The sequence below is a fragment of the Pieris rapae genome, chromosome 13, assembly GCF_905147795.1.
Source record: "Pieris rapae chromosome 13, ilPieRapa1.1, whole genome shotgun sequence".
Taxonomy (NCBI): Eukaryota; Metazoa; Arthropoda; class Insecta; order Lepidoptera; family Pieridae; genus Pieris; species Pieris rapae.
Window position 1 is genome coordinate 3409397 of NC_059521.1, and position 25256 is coordinate 3434652.

The window sequence follows — 25256 nt, forward strand, 5'->3', positions numbered from 1 at the left end:
GTGATTGTGGCGTGATGGATGTTTTAAACTCTTTTGAATGGCTGCTTATTTTATTATTAGTGAAGGTTGGAAAAGGTACAGGTTTCTTCAGGACTCACCCAATAAATTAAATAAAAGACGGTGAAAATAAAGTTAAAGCGCGATTTTGTATTTGCCTTTCTACAGTTTGTATAAAAACACTAATATACGAATTTAGTGAGGATCTATATGAATGAGTCATTTGTGTTTGATTGAAATACTTTAATTCCACGATGGGTCAAGTTCCTCTCAACCTTAAGGGACCTGGAAAACTTCAACCACTGACTTTGAAACGCACTATTGGCTGATGTAGAGACGTTGCATTTTCAGTGGTCAGCAACTTCGAGTTGCGTGATTCACATCATCGCAGTGACTGTAGCCTTTGATATCGCTTCTCTTTCCTATTTTAAGGCCTTTCGGATAGCCTTTATAATAATGTGTACTACAATACTCTTACATTTTTAATAAATTATATTTGCTTACTAATATGTCGACTTTTTATTTACCTAAAGTTTCTGTTCAAAAAAAGCTGTTTTGTGTTGTAATAATTATAAAGTATAGCAGGCTTGTAGGTTGACATTGGCTACAACGCCCGGGCCACATATGGCGAAGCGAGGCTCGTTATTTAACTGTCAGCCATTCCTGTCCCGACACTACCCCACACTCCGTCCCCTACTCCCCGCAGGCAAAGTTACAAGGAATTAATTAGAATGAACATTATCCTTTGACACCTTTGCGGTTACTTAACATTCTTTATGTCCCAAGCAAACAAAATAATTTAGTATGAAACAATAAATAAAATATTTATACGGAATAGATTTTGTCACAATAATAATAATTCATGTTGAATTTAAAATGACAAAACTGTTTTCTTTTGTTTTCTACGAGACATTCATGATCAGTGCACGAACTAAACGGGCATTAATTTTTATATTTTCATTTACCAAAATCCAGTAACAACCAAATAATAAGAACTAAATGACACGTAAATTCGGATTATTCTTATAGAAAGATTTATTTTAAAGTTATTCCGTTTTCATAAACGTTTTACTATTTAATAATAAATAAGTCAGTAGCCCTACCTTTTTTAGGTCTCAAAGTTTTTTTAATCATGCAAGACATCGACTTTACAATTCGACTTCGTAGCAAACGCAATCATTTCATTTTCTAATTCATTTACACCCAAACCCAATAACCTATCTCAATCCATTTTCACCATCTGAGATAGACATCTTAATCCAAAATATAATAATTTGATTTTTACTTACACCAGTGTTCAAAATAATTAACAAGCTATTTAATTTTAATATTATTTGTACGGTTGTATTTACTTAATTGATTATGAAATATGAGTGTAAAGAGCGAAGAGATTGCATTTCAGCCGTCGCCGAAAATGGATTGTCTCGTAGGGTTTGGGCTATGAGAATACCGATAGATCGATCGACTGTCACGATCTGATCTCAGATTGTTTTCAATCTAAGATTGTGAATTAATTATTGTGTTCGAGTGTTCAACAATGAAAAATTCACTAGTATTTAAATAATTCAGATATTATATTCATAAAAGACGTATTCATATATTCATTTATATCTAAAACGGTAACAATTGAATACGACATAATATCGAAGCAGTAAATATCATACAAATGCTTCTCATAGATCACAAGTACTTAGTTTTCGCTTAATTGCTGTCCCCGGAAGACCCCAAATTACCTCTTCAAATAGTGGCTTACATCCTGTGAGATAACTAGTAATGAACTTTCATTGTGTCAGCAAAGTATATGTATTATATTACATACATAGGCAACAATAGAAGTTGGTTTTCGTATATTTTTATGTCTAAATATTAAAATTAATGAATTTGTAGTTTAACGTTTATAGAGAATGTCTATGATTATTGTCTTTTATTAACATAACTTTTACAAATTTAAAGAAAACACCTTTTTAACGGATTTAAGCTATGTATTATTGGAAACTTATAATTATTTAGACATAATTTTAAATTTACCACGTGACCACGCACGCTGTAAAGCACGCGAAACGTCGGATAAATTTAAAATTATGTACAATAATACATAGCATCAATCCGTTAAAAAACTGTTTTCTTAAAATGTCTATGATTCTTAAAAAGAATGTTCAGTAAAAAAAAACACTACAACTTCCATAAATCATCATTAGTAGCACGTAAAAGGCCTATTATAAAATTTACAAAAATGGAGAGCGGTACGAGAACACATTTGACCCACTATCACATTTACATCATCATCCCATCTTCTTGTCTGCCTGCATCTCACTATTCAGTAGCATTTCTGCACCTTCTCATGATCATATCATTATTATTTGCTTGCGCTTAATAAAAGTTACGAAAAAATCATGCACGAAATGTTAAGGTTCATTCAGTATTTCTGTGGTAAACAAATCATTTCTAATAGTTCTTTATTTGCGCAGGTGTTTTAGGGAGCTTAATATTAAACTAAAAACAATTATGAAGTATCATTAAGTCGTTATTTGCACGGCTTTGGCGCAAAAACCGCCGGGCATACATTTTTCGTTCTTATTAAAATAATGTGCTTATAACAAAATTTGCCCAAATTTAAAAGGTAAGGTTTGCATATATAAAATGGGGAGACAGGAGAATCAATTCGCTATCCGAACTCAATCTCCAAAATCGGGTCTATAATTATTCTTCGTTTCAAAAGAAATCACCTAAATCCGTGCTGCATCCTAATTCCGCGTTATCCATCGCATCGGAAGTCGTTTAGTCGTCAAAAACAACGCCACGCCAGCGCGCTATCTCCACACAAGCGTTGAATAATACATGATTCTGATTACTTCACTCTGCTGACATGACTTTCCTCAAAAGTGTATGAAGCTCGGAGTTCATTTTGATAAGCTTGTTTATTTGTTTTTTTTTGCAACTTCTTTATGATCTTAAATAGGGAGGAAGTTCTTCGTAATTCTAACCTCACATTATATTCAAGTGCGATAGTGAATTCAACTATATTTAAATACATTCTGTATACTTAAGCCCGAGGAGAAGGCTGTTCTGAAATTGCACGGTGCCACATCTCAATGATTAAGTGAATCATTACTGAGGCTGTAAGTTACAGAGTACCGATCCTGGTTTTAAATTAAATTGGAATAAAGAAAGAAAATACTCATTTGTACTTTTCTAATGTGGAACGATTTGAAATCGGATTTTTTATTAATTATCCGAGTGGTTTCAACCCGCTCTTCTTTGGAAGTCCGTTAACAAAGCATTTTATAGAAAAATGCAAAAATATAATAAAACATTCTATTGTTCCCTACTTCATACAAATAACATATACGGTATGCTTTATTCTTGGAAGCATTTAAGTAAAAATAGCGAGTTACTGGTGACTAGGATCAATAGTGTGCGCTGGATCACCGAAGCACGGCAAAGGATTTTCCACTAGGGTTGGGACAAGATAAATATTTATATACGATCAAAGAGCTGTTTAAAATAATATCCAAAACATAATTATTGTTTCTTTTCCTAAACATACTTTTACAGATAGAGATGAGGCACCTATAGTTGCATAAATTATTTAATTTCAGACGTCTATAATTTTTGTAACGGAAAACACCCTTATAATTTTGAACAACTGTCTGGCGCTGTATAATCATTGCTTCACTGAAAAACCCAATTATGTTATGTCAAGTTATATAAATTATGTGTATCTAGGCTGCATAATATAGCTACAAAAGACCAAAATCATTAATACTCAAGAAAATATTACTATTAATAATAATATTTTCTAAGACTTCGACAGCCCTATACGTGTACGAAGGATGATCCTCTGCACTTATTAACTCGAAGCAATTTAATAATTGCTCCCGTGAAGCTCAGTCGCCTGTGTGCGCAATCTAGTGCCAGCCCTGGAAATTTTATAAAGATTATAAATTATACAGTGTTTATGGGGAGAAATACCTTTACATAGTGTTGGACTTTGAACTTTTAACCTTATATGGGCACTGTTGGCGAGTGGCTTTAGTGTCTAACTCTCATCTCTGAGGTCGTTGGTTCGACCTTGGCTTTGAACCAATGGACTTTTGCTCTATGTGCGCATTGGACAATCGCTCGAACGGTGAAGGAAAACATCGTGAGGAAGCCGGCTTGCCTTAGACCCACAAATATGTGTGCGTGTGTCAGGCACAGGAGGCGTACTTGCCTATTAGATTGACAAATGATCGTGAAATAGATACAGAAATCTGAGGCTAAGACCTAAAAAGGTTGTAGCGACACTGATTTATTTATTTCACTTGAAATAGTTTATGGAGATAATTTTAAATAATTTAATAGCGTTTACGATATGTATGTACTGAAAACTATGTAACGAATAAAGAATTTTAATTGTTACCAAGTGAAATTCTGTATGTCGCCAAATTACATTTGCCATGCAATTTTCAACCTGAGTTAACCCATAAATGAATCAAGAACAATATTTTAAGAAATATTTTTAAACTATATAAAAAAACCTACTGGACAACACTGCTCTGAAATATTAGTATACGTTTAATAAATTTAGACTCTACTAGAAGAGAAAAATAAATACATATTATTTAATTCACCTTCTCGCAGTACGCCATCGATATTCATGACCCAGTATGTACTTGGCAAAAATACAATTGTTTAAACCAAGAAACCATTTCACACACTCATTTTAATACAAATGAAATAAAGCTTCAATATATTTGTTTCTGCGACGTGTTTTTATGTAAACGGTTAGGGCGGGCGGCGTTGGGCGGCGGCGCGGAGCAGGAAAACACAGTAGTTAGGCATGTCGCCAGTCCAATATTACTGATTTATGGACAATTTCATTAGAGAACTATGCGGCTGGCGCTTACACCAAACTAGTTATTATCCTCCTTAATTTTTTATGTCAGTTTAAAATAAGTAACTTCTTCCTTATCTTTAATTGTTGATTAAAAAAGTAGAATTTTGATATTAAATATCACTAATGCACATTTAATTTACTACGAGATGAGCACGATCGAAAGTATTGTCATGTTTTTCTATTATTATATTTAGCTGTATTGTCAATATAATCTAAATCACACAGATTTCTGTATAAACGCCTATGTGTAGTCTGAGCTTGGTATATATCCAACGGTGTCACACACGCCCACAACATATGACATAATACACAGCGTTGCATAATGCATGGGCTATATTTTCACCACGGGTTGATACAGGATCCAGCCATCACTTAGAGCCGGTTCATTCGCAAATTGGCGTCAACTTATGTTTTATTTAGCAATGTGTGGCTAGTGCCAATTTCTCGCAGAAATTGTATGGTGTACCCATTTTTTGACACGCACTGTATTATTCATATGTGAGAGATTGCTTGGTTTATTTCATGAAAGAGTTATGTATTAGAAAATATAATTAAGGTTCTCGTCGTATCTCAACATTATAAGTATTGGCAAAACGAAATACATATTTATCAACTTAAAGACCATTTCTCTCCTAATTAAGTTTCGTGGGTGAGAATAAAACAGTGTTAGCCTCGACAGCGAATATCATCCCTGAATTTGTAGGTTTGTACCAATGAACCTTCTGTATAAGAGTGCATACAGCACCCACTCTGACCATGAAGGAAACATCGTAAGGAAACCGGCAGACCATATACCCTAACCTACCTTCAACCTTTTGTATCAACAAGGCCTATAATTGAAGCATCGTTTTTTTTAAGTAGTGAGAATGTAAAACTAAATACGCAAGATAAAACGTCACAATTGGTCACATGAACGTAAAAACTCATGTCACGTATCTTTTATTGTTCAATCACAAAAAAACGAAACTGTCAATCTTTTCGTCTTTGGTTTTACGCGAATAAGTGCAAGAATAGTTTTTGCTTGCAAGAATTGAATATAGAAGATTAAATCTTCAATAAGTAGTATTATCGTATAACAATAAGAAACTCAAAGTAAGCAACCAGATACAAGTAATACATTGTTTGCCTGATATCCGTCCTTGATTGAATTGTTCGTGAACGCTAGAGCGAGCGACGTGAGCAAACACGACCGTCTCCACTAGTCTCAGTAAATACATGATAAATTACATCGGATAGTCTATAATAATATAATATTATGGTATAAATGTATTGTATTTCTTTATATGTATTTTGTACGTGAGAACTACATAATTGACAAAACTCCAATTGTATCCATGAAAGATTTATTTATTTACACACGACGTTGCAAGAAATACCGTACAATTAAAATCATTAAACTAAAAGTGATAACACTATAGAGCTATCTCCTGCTTAAATTAAATAAGGTGAATGCAAGAAATTTAAATTAAGGTATAAATATATAATTACTTAGTCATGGAACAATCCAATTATAAACCGTGTAGACAATGAAAAGGACTATAAAAAATGAAAATGACGTATTTATCACAATAATTTCTATATAAATATTCGATTAGCTTCATTATTGCTATGCGCTATGTGATTAGCCCCTCTAGAAGGAGCTAATCGCAATTAAAGGATCTATCCATATATCCTAATTAAAATAGTTCTTGAGGTAAGGAAGAGTTTTACGATTGAAGAGGATATAATAAGAGATGGAGAATCAGCAGCATGCCGCTGAGGAACACAGAAATGTAATCGTATTTTCTTAGATCGAATATCAAACGATACAGAAACTTTTAGCTGAGTTTGTATTATAAAAGCCAAATAACATGTCTATTTATACAAAACCATATTTTTGTACCGATTACCGTAACCGATTATGTAAAATGCATTTAAAACTTTATAATGCTTATTAAAGTTATTGAAAGAAATAAATCACTACCGTTCGTATTTGTTTAAATTCAATCACTCATGTTGAAAAACTCGTTCATAACATTTTTGTGAGGAAAAAATTAATGCATCGCTGTAATACCTTGTGGATCCGTAAGGGATAATCCAGGCTTTATCAATTCACTATAAAATTGCAATATTGCTAATTTACTAATGCGTTTCAATCCTTAGGGAATTTTTAAGTTTTGTTTTTATATCCATATGAATCCTTAGTACAAATTTCATTAATATAATGTTTTTGGAGTTAGTGGAAATGCATTCATAGCATTCATCAAAGCATTCATACTTAACTCAGTTAATAATGAGCCTGTCCAAACTAAGACCTTGCCAAAAAAAACCTGGTAGACGCTCAAGACGGTTAGAAGAAAACCTACTCGCACAATTTACTGCTACAAATTCTCCTGTTATGAATCTATTTCTCAAAAACTTAAAAAAAAATATATATATGTCATAATTAAAAGTACATACAAACCAGCAGCCTTGTATATAATCATGTAATTTATTTGTTAATTTATTTATACGTCGTTTACATTTATTGATAAATTAACTTATACATTAACCTTATAAAAACGGGCGGCCTATCTCTAACAAACGATCTTTTCAGGCAGCCGTAGTAAGGAAAAAAAATTAAAGAAGAAATATGATGGGTAATGTGCAAGTGCATAAGCAAGTCTTTCATGAAAAAAAAGTATATAGAATCAACAACCTTAATCTAAAATAAAACAAAATAATAATAGTAAAAAAAACTACACACTAAAAAGCTTATCTCATGGATTCATGAATTGCGGTGCAATACAAAATAATTTAAGAATGAAACGTAAACTTTAAAATAAGCGTTTTATCCATGTTTTTAATACAAAAACATATATTTCTGTAACCGTTTCAAAATACGATTTGTTTTCAATGTAAATGTATGGTTCAATTAGGTCAACATTAATATTACTGCACGAATCTAAAAACGTTCAATTCAATTTTCAATTTCATATTGATGAAAATAGTTAGCTTGTTGAAGCGTATTGATAAATAAAAACTTTCACTAAAATGTAACGTGTTGTCAGTTGACGTCGGTGTCAGTTGACGTAGACATATGACATCGGCCGACAACGGTCAAACGCTTAAAAAACAATACGAAAACAAGTTTCATTAATAACTTTTTAGGGACATGAAAATGATGTTTCTGTTCCGTTTAGACCTTTAACTATTTTAACTATGACTTCTCATATATTTATAAAAGTGACCTTAAATAAAATAAGATAACTTAAATAGGTAAAAAAATTGGGTGTGTCAGCTCCGACGCACGACTGGAGTTTACTCCTTAAGTACTATTGTCTAAACATACGCAAAAAGAGTTTATTCGACTGAAAATAAGATTAATACCATATGAAAGGGTAAATTAACAAATTAATGAAAATAATATACATATATAAATATATATTTATTAATTTTATATACATTTATTATAACTAATCGGCGAAATATTTTACATTAAACTTTTCACAATAGTCAATTTCAGATGTGCACAAATATTTCATTAGGAATGTTGATAACTTATGTAATTATTATTATCTGACAATTATCATTTATTTTTTAAAATAATCCAACAAAATTAGAAAGTTGCGCACCAAAAAAGTAACGAGGTCATTTCATTCATCAGTAGATTTTACCTGTCATATTTTTCTCATACCGGGCGCCTTATATATGAAAATCGATTCTTAAGGAGTAAACTGCAAAACTATATAATTTAAAGACACGGAATAGCCCGCGCTTTGACTCCTATTTTAATTCATAAATAATACATTTTTGGCGATGTATTAAATCTATACTTATACCATAGATTACCACCAAAAATTAAGAAATATATGAATGAAACTGATAAAATCTGTTTGCATTATAGGAGAGCACAGGGCCTAAATGATAATACTTTCATTACAGACTTAACATCGCGATTGTCACGTCGACACGTGTTAAATGCTATTAATTGCGTTAACGACGGATTCGCTGGACACGACACCTGCAGACTCGGGTTTTAAACCAATTTATGTAAATCACATTCTTTAATACTGTTTAATTAAAATAATTAATATTCACCATGACACATTATATTAGGACATTTTATTTCATTGTATGTTTTCTACGAGCTTTATTAATAATTAACAATACTGCAATATCAAACAGACATTTGGTAGGTATAATGAAATAGTAATGACGTTTTAGTGGAATTTGACGTTTAACTGTATAAGCGAATAGTATTTATGGTTCTTCGTTTCTTAACGAAAAATTTATGTTTCGTTTTGGTATACACAGTTGACATTAAAAATCTAAAACAGACGCAATACAAAAACGACTACCTTTTCAAACATCTGCTTTAAGAAATATTCATTAATAAATCACTATACAATAAATAAACAAATTTAAAATCGCAAATCCGCTCAGCCCATAAAGGAATCGCCTAATGGCACAAAATGTATTTATTTACCTCCGCCGAGCATAGAACCTGCGATAAACACTTCAGTGTACGCTGTTTATTTGATTTATACTTGAGTTTCAAGTAAGTTTTAAATGCATTGCTCAGGTAGTTTGTGGAAAATATGGAAATTTCACGAACTTCCGCTAGCTACTGTTTATTATATTTTTGATAGTCTGAACAATGTTATTGTTTTGAATCCTATATTATGACATGAGACATGTTTCAGCTAACTTTGACTATTACTTTATAATCTAGACTTTTACTATTACTTTGACTAATCAAGTAATAACTCTTATGGTATATTAATAATTAATATCTAATAGTGCAAGTCAGGCCAAATATAATACTTGCCGGCAAAATTAAGTCAGCATAGCAGATTTTCGGCAACTGGTTTGATGATATGCTCATAACTTCACTTCACTTCCAGAAGAAACCAAACATTATTAATATATAAACAAACCAAATAAAATATAAAAACAAAAAAAAATATTCACTAATACTGTGTTGACATTTTTCTTCTGATACGGTCAATTTTCAGTCGATCACAAATCAATGTGGTTTGGACAGCATTAGCCTACCAGGTGGACATGGCGACTTAAAGGTTATAAAACTTATATTCTTTTTAATTTATTTCAATAAACAATAATAATAAATCTTGTCCTAACAGGTTAACCGTAATTTGACAAGTATATAATAATAATAATATAAGTCCTATCACGTATTAGTTAGCCGTTAGTTCTTGGAACAACTGCCGAAAACTTTTACACGTAATTTAAAAACTTATAACAACCGATTTTAATATCCAAGTCAAGTTTATTACATTAAAATTGTCATTTTAATAATAAATACATGGTTCATTCCTCGTGGCTAGCTTGAAAATATTTAAAAATAATTAAATTACCCAAGTCCCCTGCGAGAGCTTCCGAGAAACCCCGATCGTAAAAAGGCTAAAGTATTTCTATTTAAATGTAATATTCTTGATAGATCCGGGATAAAGGGTCGTTATTGTGGAGCAGTTTTTAATTTAGCCGGGCGTACCCGGGCGCACCCGAGTGAGCCCGCCAGGATCTGGGAAGGCCGAGCCTCTGGGCTCAAATGTATTAATGTCATGCTATTTATATATTCAAGTTGTCGTCAATTTATTTTTGTTCGTCCTTCATAGAAATTTCAACGTGTTTATAGGAAACATTATTAACTGTTTCTAAGTCGCATTAAGACACAGAAATAATGTATTTATTGTTACAAAATTATTCACATAAAATATAAACATATACTAAAAATTATTTAAATTGCTCGACTATCAGATTATTAAACCTTTAATTAGTTTAACTGGGAACTCGTTTTGCACTATTTTTAAAATATCCTGAAACTCAAACTGACAGTAACATAGTCAAAAGCAATATTTTAAGATTGATGATCGTGTTCGCGTCTCATAAAGACATTGTGGAGACTCTCAGGAATTCAGCTTTATGAAGACCATTCAGAAATTATAGTAACATTATTAAATTTCGGACCTCAGGGAAGCTCTATGTACCATCGCTTTAATGAAAGGAAAATTAAAGGGATCGACAGTAATTAGAGAACATTCAGAGGTTTTCGGGTCATATTTGGTCGTAAAAGCTTTTGACAAATTAAATATGTAATCTTTTTCGTCTATATTCTGAATAGAGCCATTGAATTAAATGAAAACGAATATTATGGACTCGTTAACTCAAAGTGGTTCAAGAAGAGACTGAAGGTCAAAGTACACATTTTTATGGAACAGGGGAAGAATGAAGCTCACCTGATGTAAAATGACACTGCCGCCCTATATATATAGAAAGGTACATGTTTCTGTCTAGTAACGATCGTAATATTTGTTGTTTCCTATATAAACAGCTCTGCACAAATTGAGCCTACAAAATTGAGGAAGTAAATTCTATTCAGGAAACCTTTACTTCGATCGCGAGTTGATTTTTCCTATTTACTGCATTCACATACTCAACCACTAGAGCCTTGTTGGCTCCCCTCGAGAAATATACGAAATACTTTTCTATGTTATCAACGCTTTCATTAAATATTATAAGAACATATAGGAAGGTAGGAGAATCACTGAATCAGTGCAGCAGGATGACCTCCAATAGGCAGCGGTGGCGGAGCGTGGCGGAGCGTCGTGAAGCGCATTACTTCTGCGCCTTCTACCACATAGCGATCACGACCGCTCTGTCAAGAGAGTAGCGAATAAGAAGAAGAATAGGAAGGTGTTATGACTATTCAATGACGACCAATTTTATCATTACTGATATTTCATAATTTAAATTTGTTAATATATACAATAATAATAGCAATTATTCAATAATCAAATACATACTTTAACATAATTTTATTATAACTATAATTATCTTTTTTTATAGCAGCAGTCAGGTTGTCTCCCGAGAGCATAATACATATACTGAAACGGAAATGCAAGTAAATTGAGACCTATTGTTAATTAGTACGGGTCTTTTAAATTCGATCAAAAACGTTTCGTTTTAATAGACGAAACAAATTGGTTAAAACTTACAATATTAACGCATTATTGCAAGCCACAAAACATATAATATTCATTGCAAAAAGCAGCAATCAGCTACATGTTGTAACCCCGTATATTTCACAATCGTTCTGCATTCTCGTAGCGTCCGTGCGAGTGTTTTCCGAGCGTTTTCGCAACGAATAGCATTTCGTATTCACACACGTGACCATGATTTATTTAAGTAGGGAGGGTCTTTTTTTAGAGTTCCGTAATTATTTCTTTGTACCACACACTTTCAAAAATTTTACAATATGTGGTAGAGCAGTATTTGCTATGGGCTTCAGTCGTAGGTGCACCAATAGAATTCGCTCGAACGCTGAAGGAAAAGACTGTGAGGAAACCGGCTTGCCTTTGACCCAAATCGTCCCCGTGAGGCATAGGAGGCTAATAACCTTCCTATTAAATTAGCAAATGATAAAAATATTGTAGTGCCACTGATTTTATTTTTTTATATTAAAATGGTAGGAGTATTTAAACATAAGATTTCAAAAATCGAATAATAAATAATAACTTTTGGTATCTCCAATGGTTAAACGGAATTATATTATCACCATCCGAGCACATGATCGCAATCAAGGGCTACTTTTAATGTCCTATAAATACTTTACTTAAATAAAGGAACGATTTCAGACGGTTCATGTTAGTGGGTTTCTAATTCCCTCTTGCTCGTTGCAAGAGCCGTACTGGAGTTTCTCAATTAAGTACTCAAAAACTAAAGGGATAGAGGTATTAAAGTTATTTAAAGCTTTCAAATTCTTATAAAAATGAATATTACACTTAAAATAATATCATTGTATGGTTCATGACGTCATCCAGACAACGTTACAGACAAGGGCATTAAAAAATAAAATGCTATATATATCTATTTTTTTATACTTTCCTTTCAAAAATCTTAATATTTACTTGCTCAAGTGATCCAATACAAAAATGACAAATATATCAATATCACGAACAATATATCGAATTAAAAGTTAAGTAAGGTATGTTTCATTTTAAAACTCACCGGAAAATATCGCTTTATGATAATTTCCATCGTTCAATTATTTGCCTCATGGTAAATAACTTCTATAAAGAGCAAATGTTATGTGGTATATTACATTAGTCCACGAATTACATAGGTTAAAGTACAGTTTTTATTGTCTTTATGTAATAGAAGATAAACGGGCTGAAGTCTCATCTGATGTTAAGTGATACCCCGATGGTTGAGTGGAATTTATCAAATATTATATAATACTAGCACGTTTTTTTTTTCATTTTGTAAATGTACGGATCTCCTGTGTGAACACTAATTCGCTCTTAACTTTTTATTTATCTTGAAATGGTGATTCGACAATACGATGAAATATAGTTGGAGTTGGCCGGCAAAGGGCTAGTCATTTTAATATTTATGACAGTGATTGACGGTGTTTGTCGATCTCAATGATCTATTGAACGAGCCAAGGTCACACCCAAGGTCACCCTGATTGCTTTTATTTGATGCCTTTTTGTTTTTAGTATCGTTGAAATGCCAATAATATTGATGGATTATCTTTCATTTTGCCATCATATATATTACTATCTGTAATATACGTCATAAATTACTAGGCTATTAGGTACTGAAAACGTGCTTAAATGGGACATGTCTATCCAGCTTCTGGGTGACCTTAATAATTTATTATTTCTATCGATTTTTTTAGTCCCACTATTGCCCCCTACAGGTATGTATGACGAGGCCCAATCTGGATTTCCCTATCAGTTGCCTTGTACATCCTAGTTGTCAACCGCTTCTCAATCATTCGTTCTACTTGACCAGATCATTGGTCTCCGTAAACCAGTCCATACGTCCTCTTTATGTTTCAAAGTTATAATCAGTTTAGAAGTACTTAATGTAGTATAGACTATAATAAAAAAAAATAACGCCCGAGTATTATTGAGAAATGGATACTTTTAATTATATCTTTAATATAGATAATTAACGTAACCACATCCGAATTATAGATGTTACTCGTTTCCTTCTGGATGAACTTTTTTAGACGCGTTTAAAATTGTATATAATTTTTAACGGCATGAAGTTAAGATCCAATTTAGCCTTTTTTAAAAGATGTTAATGCGATTTCCGCGGGGAAATAAATAATACTTCGCCTTGGGAGCCGAACCAGCTCATTACGGAGACTGAGCTTATATTTTCAATTAATAAAATATTTTTTATCAAAAAAACCTATCAAACATTTTTATATCGTTAGTTTTACTCGTGGCAAATAAAGTGAACCTCTTAAATTGGTTTAATTTATTGCAGTGTCATGCATGCAAATTCTAATTTGTTCTTTACAATGTCAATTTTAAGCTAAGTGCGCAAGCCATTTAGCCATTTACGTAAATAGGATCGGATCAAAAGAAATACTCAAAATATCTATAAAGACACGAAAATTGTATATAGATAATAAAAAAAACAGATATGGGCATGATTTATTACAAAGGTAAACCGGTGACACTTCGTATCCATCGCCTGGCTACGGGTACAAGGCTGTAGACGCCAGGGTGTCCCGCACCGGCGCATCCGACACCGTATGACACTATGCCAACCAATTTTGCGTTAACTACTGCTGGTCCACCCGAGTCACCCTGAAAATACCCAAATATTTTTAAAGTGAAACTTTTATTACATCGTCTCAAACTTTTTGGTCTGTGTGGCGCATGTTGCGTGACGGTCGGCCGCGGAGTAGGGATAAAGTGAAGGGCGCTCGTCATAGCAGCCAAGGCCAATACGGCGGCGCACATAGTTCGCAACAGATGACCGTGTAGTGTATAGACTAAAAGAATTCATTTGTGCCAGTGCTCCACGCTATTTTAATATGTCGTACTCTCTAAGACACAGAATTTAAAAAAAAGATTAGTTGGGGACTTAGTCTACTTTTATTAGTCCTAATGGGATAAATCCAATTTTCCAAGTATAAAATTAAGATTGATAAAGCGATTTTATACCCTTAATGGCATATATTCAAAAAAATTTAAGTCAAATGTCTATAATGTGAAAAACGTTTCAGTTTTACCGGGTTTCATAAAACCACACAACATTTTTTTTACATTTCATATCATTCTAAGAAACGGTAAAAAAGTAAAATATTTTTTTTTTTAGATTTGATGCGTCAAACTAACGGTTTAATACAATACGAGAGTAATTCAAGAGTAATGGCTATATAAGTTACACACACTTGTGTTAAAGAAAAAGGAAGGAAGCTATTATTTAGAATTGAATCTCGCTGTTGCTTTGAAGGTAGGACAACTCAGATCGGGCTGTTAAAAAGGCTACTTAAACAGGATTTGTAGTCAGCATAGTATAAAGTATATAAAAGTAACTATTCCATGTCATATTCCGAATATCGATTCGAAACAAATCAGATTGTCTTTTTATCTTACAGTAGAGGTACTCTGCAATAGCGACCATATACCTAATTGTCTACATTATAATCGGCTCTCTTACGACAAGATGCTCTTAATGGCTGAAATGTGTGAAAATAATGACAGTATTGATTTTACCTTAAATAATGTCAATAATTGTTATAATATACGGAAACTCAATACTGAACTCGAAAGTTACGGGCTACGTTTCAACTTCATTTGCAATATATTATTACATGTAATATCGTCATTGTATGTACCGAAATCTTTAGATAATATAATTGGTTTGTATGGACAAACCCCAAGAGGGATCTCCCAAGAATTTAATGCTTCCAAATTAATTCTCATTCCAATCTACTTGAATGCAGAACTTTTTAATTTATTTATGACGCATAATAATCAATTGAATTGATACGTGCATTCTACATCATAATTTTTATAATGAGAATGAGGTCACATATTTCTTTTTCATTTTAAATATGTTTTTTTTTCTACTCGTCTATTTTTGTTTATATATTCTTAACGACAGCCAACATTGGAAAAGCCAATGGTTGATGGAAAACTATTATATAGTTATACTATATAGATTATACATAAATTACATATAATTTATAATATATAGTTTGAATTTCCTATACTACATATAATATGTCGTAATTCATTATTATTTTAAGAATGTATTACAAAAAAATCTTGAGTAGTATGAAAGCACAGACTAGTCAAGATTGTTATAGAAAATTCAGAGACCTGTTACTTTTTTTTCCATTATATAAGCTAGGGAAATGCAATATAACAATTTAAATAGCACTTAAAAATTCTAAAGTTGAATGTAAATTTACTTGACTCGGCGTAAACCTTCATGACCTAAATTAAAAGGAGATTAAAAGTATTTTAATTCAGCACTCGCACTGTGACGTTTTATATTTTTATTTGAAAACAATGCGACGAAATTGTGTGAGTGCGTGATACTGCGGTTTATTACGAGAGAAATATTCTCAATGTCAATTGTCAAAAACTAAAAAGGATATTTAAAAAAAATATCCTTTCATCTTTGCGCTTAGATATTTAAGTGTACGCAATAGATTTTACTGTCATTTAATATTGAAAGACGGTTAATGTTTTATTTAATATCGGCATATTATAAAATAAAGTATAAACTACCTACTCTGTGAATGTTTAGAGTATAGCATTGCATTTATCCTCAGATATTTTAATCTACGTATGTATGTGTATTGTTCTGTTTCCTACAATATGATTCATGGAATGAAGTCATAAAATTGCGTGGCTAATAAATTTATGATGTTGGATGTGACGAATTAAATGCCTTTGTTAAAAAAATATTTTAATTAAAATTGGACGTCATCTAGTTCAAATTCCATCAGAATATAGTTTTCTATGAAAGCATCTGTTTGTCAATTTTATACACTGACAGTGATTGTATCGAAATAGTCTGCAGAATGATAAAACCCAATCAGACGATTTTATATTAAATTCAAATTAAATTGTATCACAAAAAGAAAACTTATTCAGAATCAAGCTCTATATTTTATGCTATATTTTTAAAGCAACCCAATTATTGAACAAACACGACTAATTATGACGTTTCGAACTCTGTATGTAATTAAACTATGCTGCGTCCCGAATAAAACTGCACGGAATGTATGAATAATGCAATTGAAAGTCGGCAATCGTGTTTTGTTAGAGCTTTAATGTAATTAGTGTATTCTGTCACTGCGCTACTTTCAACTTAAACGAACATTTATTAAAAAAATATATATTGAAGATCTTGTGTTCCAATATTTACTAAAGTTTTTGTATAACGCTAACCAGTTCCCATACTAGCTAAATTGTTGATACGCAAATACAAACAAACACATTTTGTTAAATTAGTATTTTAGTTAGTATTAAGATCACACCAACACCAAGTTCTTAATATAAAACTAAACGACAAATGTAATTTTATATTACGTCACTGCCTCACATTTTTGTACCTATTGAGAAGTAGGTGATATATACCGTTAAATAATGGGTGTTAGACATAGACATAACATTTAGTACTAACGAAACACACTGAATAATAGTACTGATTAAAAAAATACCAAAAATAATGATTTTAATGCGTGTGTATGGTTTTAACTGGCCGTGGTATAACATTATGATGTGAATCAGACGTGTTTCACAATGCTGGTCATTCTGGCAGACACCACAACAGTTAGTTATATTAGACGTCCCGATTGCACAGTTTCAAACACATGACTGTGAATATAAGATTCACATAAACAAATATTCTAATACCTGACACGAATCCTTAGTTCCATTGATGTATCCAGCGCAGAACATTCTTGGTGTAATCATGTTATAGTTGCCGTCGGGCATCTCTCGACAGAGCTCGTCTGCCATCACTGGTACAAATACTCGTCGCAAATGGTCTTGCATGCGGCTTTTCTAAAATAATACAACAGTAATATACTTACTTTATGATTGTATTATTTTCTTAGGCCGTGGCCAATCCAGTAGGAGGTTCATCTTAAGTAAATCGACATCAGTGCCACCCATAGATACACTGCTATAATGTTCCCAAGTGCGTTAAAAAGATAGAACACGAGATAAAAAACTTAAAAATCATGAGAACAATCCCTACTCTGCTTTTTCAAACCTTTATACAAATTCTTCATTTTACGTAACAAAAATCTTTGAGGGTAATATTCAGACACGGTGTTAACGATGACTCTTGTATCTCATATCCCATATTATCGTGACTTACAGGAGGAATGCACGCTAACTATGAGAAGACTCGCAAACAAAATCTGAGATTCTTGACCGCCTAAATATCTCACTTCGGTCTTCAGGTAGAAGGTTCAAATGAATTTAATTGGCATGTGTCAAACTATAAACTGTGCAACAATAAGTTAATAGGAATGTTGGAGCGATATCATCGTAGCTAATTGACTATAACTCATTCATAATCCGTAACTAGAAGTAGGTTAACGGCGCTAATCAGAAACTTGTCGAGCGAGGGGCGTCCAGGGTTCTCGACAGGGGCCCAAACTTTTCCCCCACTTCTCTATAGATGCGTGATATTTAGATGGCTTTTGATTTATTCGAACTGATATAATATAATGGGATTACCCCAGATTGGTATCATCAGTCGTAAAAGAAATACTTAACTATATTTTGAAGTGAGATATAATTCTTCTGAATTATATCTTTACAAAGTACATAAATTTTTCAGTTTATTCCATAGCAAGCGTAAAAAAATATAAAAAATTGCTCTTTATAATGTTATCGTTATGTAGTATGTTATTTAGGTTAAATCAGAACTAATTATTATTATTTTTTTATAGAACAGGGGGCAAACGGGTTCACCTGATGTTAAGTGATACCGCCGCCCATGGACACTCTCGATGCCGGCCTTTTAAGAATTGGTACGCTATTTTCTTGAAGGACCCTAAGTCGAATTGGTTCGGAAATACTTCAGTTGGCAGCTTTTTATTGCTTTTTTCTAATTCATACCTTACTATATGATAAATGTCCCCATCCGCTAACCCCAATCATGACGTCGGGTCTGACGTCCCCAATATTGCCAATCGCGATGGGCCTTGTGGTAGCTGTGACGGGGACAGGTTTTTCCAGTAGAATGAGCTGGTAATCATAGTCATGAGTGTGGAGACTGGACTGATTCCACAAGGGATGGGTGAAATGAGAACAAATTTTGTAGGGCTGTGCCTTGCTGCGATATGTCGATCCGGCATATACAAATTCCGCTTTTTCTCTGTAAAAAATAATTGCTATTAATCAAGAGGCATTGACGATATATCAATACACATAAAAGTATCTCGTACATAATATAGGCGTATGCCTAGTATTTAATATAATAATATTATTTCCTATCCTTCGTCGAACTTCTTACCGCCTAACAGTCCGTGAATACCATATTAGCTAAAGATAAATTATGATTTAATGAATGTAATACAACTCTGGAATCACCGGTATTGGTATAAATAAATTTTCAAATTTGTTCAAATTTTCTTTTCAATAATTTTTAATTATTTTTATTATTACTGTATATTTGATTGTTATGATTGCAAAATAATATTATGTATATAAGTTCACTGTTGATTGAATATTAAAAGAAAATTTAAGAAATCTAGGTAGATTTTTTTATATTTAAGTGGCTAATATTTTCCTTAGTATAATCCTTTTTGGATGGACTTTATTTTATCATCATCAATGGTTATACAGCTTCTTGGCGTTAGCCTCCTCAATTACACTTCGCCATCGCAATCTATCTAGTGCTTTCCGCGTCCAACTCCGAACCCCTATTGTTTCGAGGTCTTTATACTTGATTTTATATATTAAGATTAAAACAACATCCTCAGAAATGAATTATGCTATCGAAATTCTAAAGGTTCGGAGTGGAAATATAAATACAGAATAATTTGTCTCTGTATTTGTTAAATAAAGTATTCAACATGATAAAATTGTTTTGAGTTTTAATAAAGTATCTAAAATAAATTGTTTAACATTCAACCTCACACATTGAAATCGATTTTTGTGTAGTTTCTTAAGTTTATTTTTTTTACTAGTGTTTTTTTGTTTTGTCAAATAGTTGTTTTGTTTTGTTTAATATTAGATCTCTTCGTGTAAGTCATGTTTGCCTTTAATGGCTTGTCACATTTGAAATTGTATTTTGTGATTTTTTTAGCGATGTAACAGTGTGCCAAGCGTTGGCAAGCTTTTTATCAATAAATAAAAAACTTGGCTCCTCAATTAATTAAAAACCTAGTTTCTTGTCTATCTAAATGCTTGTTTCTTTTACAGAACAAGTTGAAAACCAGTAAGAGGTTTAACACACTCACAAGAGTCGCGAGCGCATTGTCAGCCTTTTAGGAAACGGGACACTGCTTAGAAGGACCCCAAGTCGTATTGGTCCTGAAATAGCACGTGGGTTCCGCAAAGCGGTGAGCAGCGAAAGGTGCCCTAACAATCGCTCTATTGTGGTTGGATAACGAGTTTTACGTACTATTCCTACCAAGACATTCATCATAAATTGTAATTGGATTGGAAATTTTTGTCATAGATGCCACTACATATTATTTTACTGTTACCAGTTACACTTACTTACAGTGTGCTGCGGTGATCACCCACTCAGGAGCTATGAGCGTCCCACCGCAGTACTTGCCATATAGAACCTGGTACGGAACGGATTTTATGTCCACATAATGACCTCCGACTATTCGCCAGCCAATCTGTAACAAATATTGGCATTTTACTATAGATCTAGGGGGCGCGGGCAGGCTGAAATCGCGTCTTTGCTAGATGCTATGCATCATCCCCTGCATATTTCAACTAGCCGGAGACAAAACACTAAATAAGTGAGCTGGATCTAAAAGCAGAATGCAATTTTTAGTAATAGTAGTCTAATATGGATATTAGACGAAGAATCGACGGTACTAAAAAATCGGTCAAAAACTCGAAAAAATTCAACATACTACATACAACTACATGCCACTGATTTAGGAGAAATCTTTGTAGAAGAATGCGTCCATTAGACGCGGGTTTTAAAATCTGACACCGAGGCCGAGCATTATATTTCTTCCAGAACCCTAAAGGGTTTGCTGAAGTTAATACAAAGTTTTGAATGTGGAGATAATATTAAGATTTATTTTGACATTGAATATCATCTGCAGCGGCGAAAGGTCTTTTTCAGCACTTAAAAGCGAAAAAAGTCACTTCCGCTCCACACTCCGCCAGCGAAAACTAGTAGCACTCTCGCTAATGTACATAGAAATTGTATTTTAAATTTGAAAAAAAAGTAAAGGAGAGGGCGCATACTGACTAATACAGCGGTCAGAACTCTCGACCTCTGTTCTGCTGTGCTCAGTCTCTGCCGATATATCGCTGAAATAAATAGTGTAAATCACTAGCGACAACTTCAATCTGGGCTGCCGGCTGAGCATTTGAGCAATCACTGCGATGACGTCAGATACTAAAACGCGCTAAAGTTATTCTGGCCGGTAAGCCTATACAGAACTTCGCCAGCCTCAACGATTGGAGACTCTGGGCCAGTTAATACTGGTCGATGAAGAGGCTTAAGGAGAATCCCTTTGAAGATTGGAGTAACTATACGCCTTCCTTTCACAAATCATTCATACCCTTAAATTAATTATATGTTCAGTTTGAAAACTTTTAATCACAGAAATTGATTTTTATTTCCGACTGGCGAATATTAAAGGTTCTCTATAAAAACAAACCTTATTGTCTTGATTTACTGAGCATATTATGTTATCAAACAAATTTGTCTAAATATATTGTAAATGGTATTTCTATTAGGTAGCAGTGTTGGCCTAGTGGCATCAGCATGCGACTCTCATACCCGAGGTCGTAAGTTCGATCCCCGGCTGTGCACCAATGGACTTTCTTTCTATGTGCGCATTTAACATTTGCTCGAACGGAGAAGGAAAGCATCGTGAGAAAACCGACATATTGTTTTAGACCCAAAAAGTCGACGACGTGTGTCAGGCACTGGAGGCTGATCACCTACTTGTCAATTAGATTTAAAAAATGATCATGAAACTGATTCAGAAATCTGAGACCAAGACCTAAAGAGGTTGTAGCGCCACTGATTTATTTTTTATTTAAATAATATTTCTCACATCGACGCTGCCATCGCCGTAGAAGTCCTGTGGGTAGGAGTTTGCAACGACTTCATGGTTGTATAAGTAGGTTCTAGGTGGAATGACTCTTGTTATGTAGATTCGCAGGTACTGCTGCACGCACTTTGAATTAAGTAGTCCAGTATATTCTAAGGACAATAATGTACCATTAAAATCAAATATTTATCATTGTTCATAATAGCATCGATTAAAATGTCCATCTCACATTATTGACACTGAAATATCCCCAAACCGATTCTACTACAACATTACGTACCAACTCTAAAAGGCTTGCAACGCACTCGCGAGATTTTTAATATTTATTAATCACGTGCAGACTGATTTCGTTTATTTTTCACTTCAATTACGATATAAATGCCGCTCAAAGTGTAGATCAAAGATTCTGAATTATCATATCCTAATACTGAACAGGGCTAGGAATCTTATACATATGTTTATGTGGCCGTTGTATATATAATATGTTAAAAGTTACATGAGTGATGAAGATCAAACGTTAATTTGATATTGATAAAGATACAATGAAGCTTCCAAGCCAAATTTGACAGTAAAATAAAATTTATCTACCCAGTACTACATAGTACAGTATATATATTTTAAGCCTTCCCGACTTAAAATATTGTGCGGAACATTGCATTGCATTCTGAATATTGTTTGCATTATTCTAAAATTGATGAGTATAATTAGATTATTTACACTACAACAAATAAATATTGATTTATTTTCTTTCTATTTATCGATTTTTAATTATTATTGGTAAGGATGTTGGTAAAAAAAATTGTTTATACTTTATTATCTAATTAAATTGCATACATAATACAAATAAATAGAACACTAATTGAATCTAATATAGATCCCGTAGCACGGCCAAAGATTTTGCCGCGGACAACTACTATGTGGAACCGGCTACTCTAAAGATATTCGCGAGCTCTCATTGAGAGTGACCATAGACGACAGTATCATTAAACTTTGGCCTCTGTTTTATGTAAAAGCAACTCCATGCTATATGGCTTGGAAATCACGAACACTTAATAAGTACATATTCATATTAGATATATAATATTAATTACCTTTTACGTGTGGTGTCCATTCGATTTCATTAAGTCTACCGCTCGTTACCCTTTTGTGGCTAGCTGGTCCGTCTGTGATAGTATGAAAATTTTAATCCTTATCAGTATTTTATTTAAACTTATTCGGTAATAAAATAAAAACGATGTTACTGGGCAAACACAAAAAAAAACTGTTATATTTACAAAAAAATAAAGAACAGTTCACAAAAAAAAAAATTGGCAAAAAGTGACACGTAATATCAGTAGCTTAAATAAGCTGCGCGGTTTTGATTACTAATCTAACTAATTTAGTGTATTTTTTGTAAATTTATAATAAACAAATATAACGCTCACAATGTCTACAAAAAATAATGAAACAATTACAGACATTTGAAAAACCATAAGAATAATGAAACTGAAATAAATTACAGCAATATTAAATCACAGAGTAAATATATACGTATAAAAAAGACGTGAACATATAGTTACCATCATTTTGACCTAAAGAACAAACAATAAACACAAATAACACAATTAATCGGCGACACAACATGTTGTCTACAAACACACAAACATACTTCCACGCGGACTAGTAAACCGATTATAATTCGATCTACACGCTTTGCTATGTAATTATATTTATGTGGAAGTTAATCTGACTTCTAGCGACATTATAATAAATCAACTTAAATAATCAACTTATATATTCTGTGTGAGCTAAACGGTTACTTTAAAAATCAATTACTATGTTCTTGTAATTTTAAAAATGTCTCACGCTGTTTAATAACATCTTTAATAAAGTATTTGTGATAAACTAATTTTTATATTTAAATTATATAATAACATTGTTCACAATGTTGCTATTTATTACTCATTGATAGGATAAACAGTATTGTTGCGTTTCACGACTGTCAAGGTAGCGCGAAATTTCTTCGGAACTTGTATCTTCCAAATAATTTATGTGTTGCTTAGCTATTTGGTACTTTATCTATACATTATAAAACAGGCATCATTCATCATCATTATTAATCTATATATACATATTTAATAGTCGCAACAAAACTATATATAACATGAAAATAAATAAAACAGCGACGCTACTTTTTTTACATCCACACCTCATTTCTGAATCTGTTTTATGATCTTTTATCAATCTGGCCAGTACGTGATCCTCTCCCGCCTCCTGCCTGACACACGGCGTTGCCTATTAGGTTTAAGACATACCGGTTTCCTCGCGATATTTTCCTTCACCGTTCTAGCGAATGTTAAATGCGCACATAAAAAGTCCATTGTTGCACAGCTGGCGATCGAACTTATGACTTCAGGTAGGGGCGGATTTACTTCATAACTGTTTCGGCTGCAGCCCAGGGCCCAGTGGATAAAATGGGCCCCTAGTACCCACTGTATAACGATAATTTAATTTAAAAAAAGAAACAGGTATGAAAACAATAACTAACCTAACCTGAAATATATTACTATATATATATTACTATATATATGAAATATATTACTATATACTATATATACTATATATATGGGTCACTCCCTAGGCAATGTTCCGAAGATACTGGCAGCGTTCCCCCTTTGAATAGCTAATTCTAATAAATTAGACTAATTCTTTGTCCGAGGTAGCTGCCAGCTCTTCGGTCTCCTGTGATGTGGACTACATCCACACAACCTTTAAGCTATTTTCTTAGAAATCCTTATAGCGCTAGAACCCCACGGACTAATGGTACAAAATCATATTCTTTACTTTTCTGTCTTAATTTTTATTTTAGTTATTTAAAAAAATATATGACATATTATAATATTTAACCACCATATCCATCATCCCCAAAATGAATCAAGTCATAAGCGATGCGCGACTATCGTATAAAATGGGGAATTCCCCGTCGCTTGTTTTAGGTCGGTGTATATTTTTTCGCCCACGACCTCAGGGATAAGAGTCCGCTGAACCCACTAGTGCATCACTGCACATAATATCCAGTATGTACAACATAATATATATGTATAAATAAATAAATCAGTGGCGCTACAACCTCTTTAGGTCTTCGCCTCAGATTTCTGAATCTGTTTCATGATCATTTTTAAATCTAATAGGCAAGTAGGTGATCATCCTCCAGTGCCTGACACACGTTGTCGACTTTTTGGGTCTAAGAAATGTCGGTTTCCTCACGATGTTTTCCTTCACCGTTTTAGCAAATGTTAAATGTGCACATAGAATAAAACTCCATTGGTGCTCAGCCGGGGGTCATTTATTTGAATTAAGGCATATGAATTATAAACATAA

The 25256-nt window shown here is 33.0% G+C and overlaps 1 protein-coding gene across 1 annotated transcript; it reads right to left on the reverse strand.

The window, feature by feature from the left end:
* Positions 1-14298: 14298 nt before the first annotated feature.
* On the reverse strand, positions 14299-23614 carry LOC110991779 (trypsin). The gene is made up of 7 exons (XM_022257268.2): positions 23456-23614; positions 22988-23059; positions 21900-22048; positions 20365-20492; positions 18757-19015; positions 17539-17688; positions 14299-14466 (listed from the first exon to the last, which is right to left on the reverse strand). The coding sequence occupies exons 1-7, from the start codon at positions 23517-23519 to the stop codon at positions 14314-14316; spliced, it is 975 nt and encodes a 324-aa protein (XP_022112960.2). The 5' UTR covers positions 23520-23614; the 3' UTR covers positions 14299-14313.
* Positions 23615-25256: the final 1642 nt, after the last annotated feature.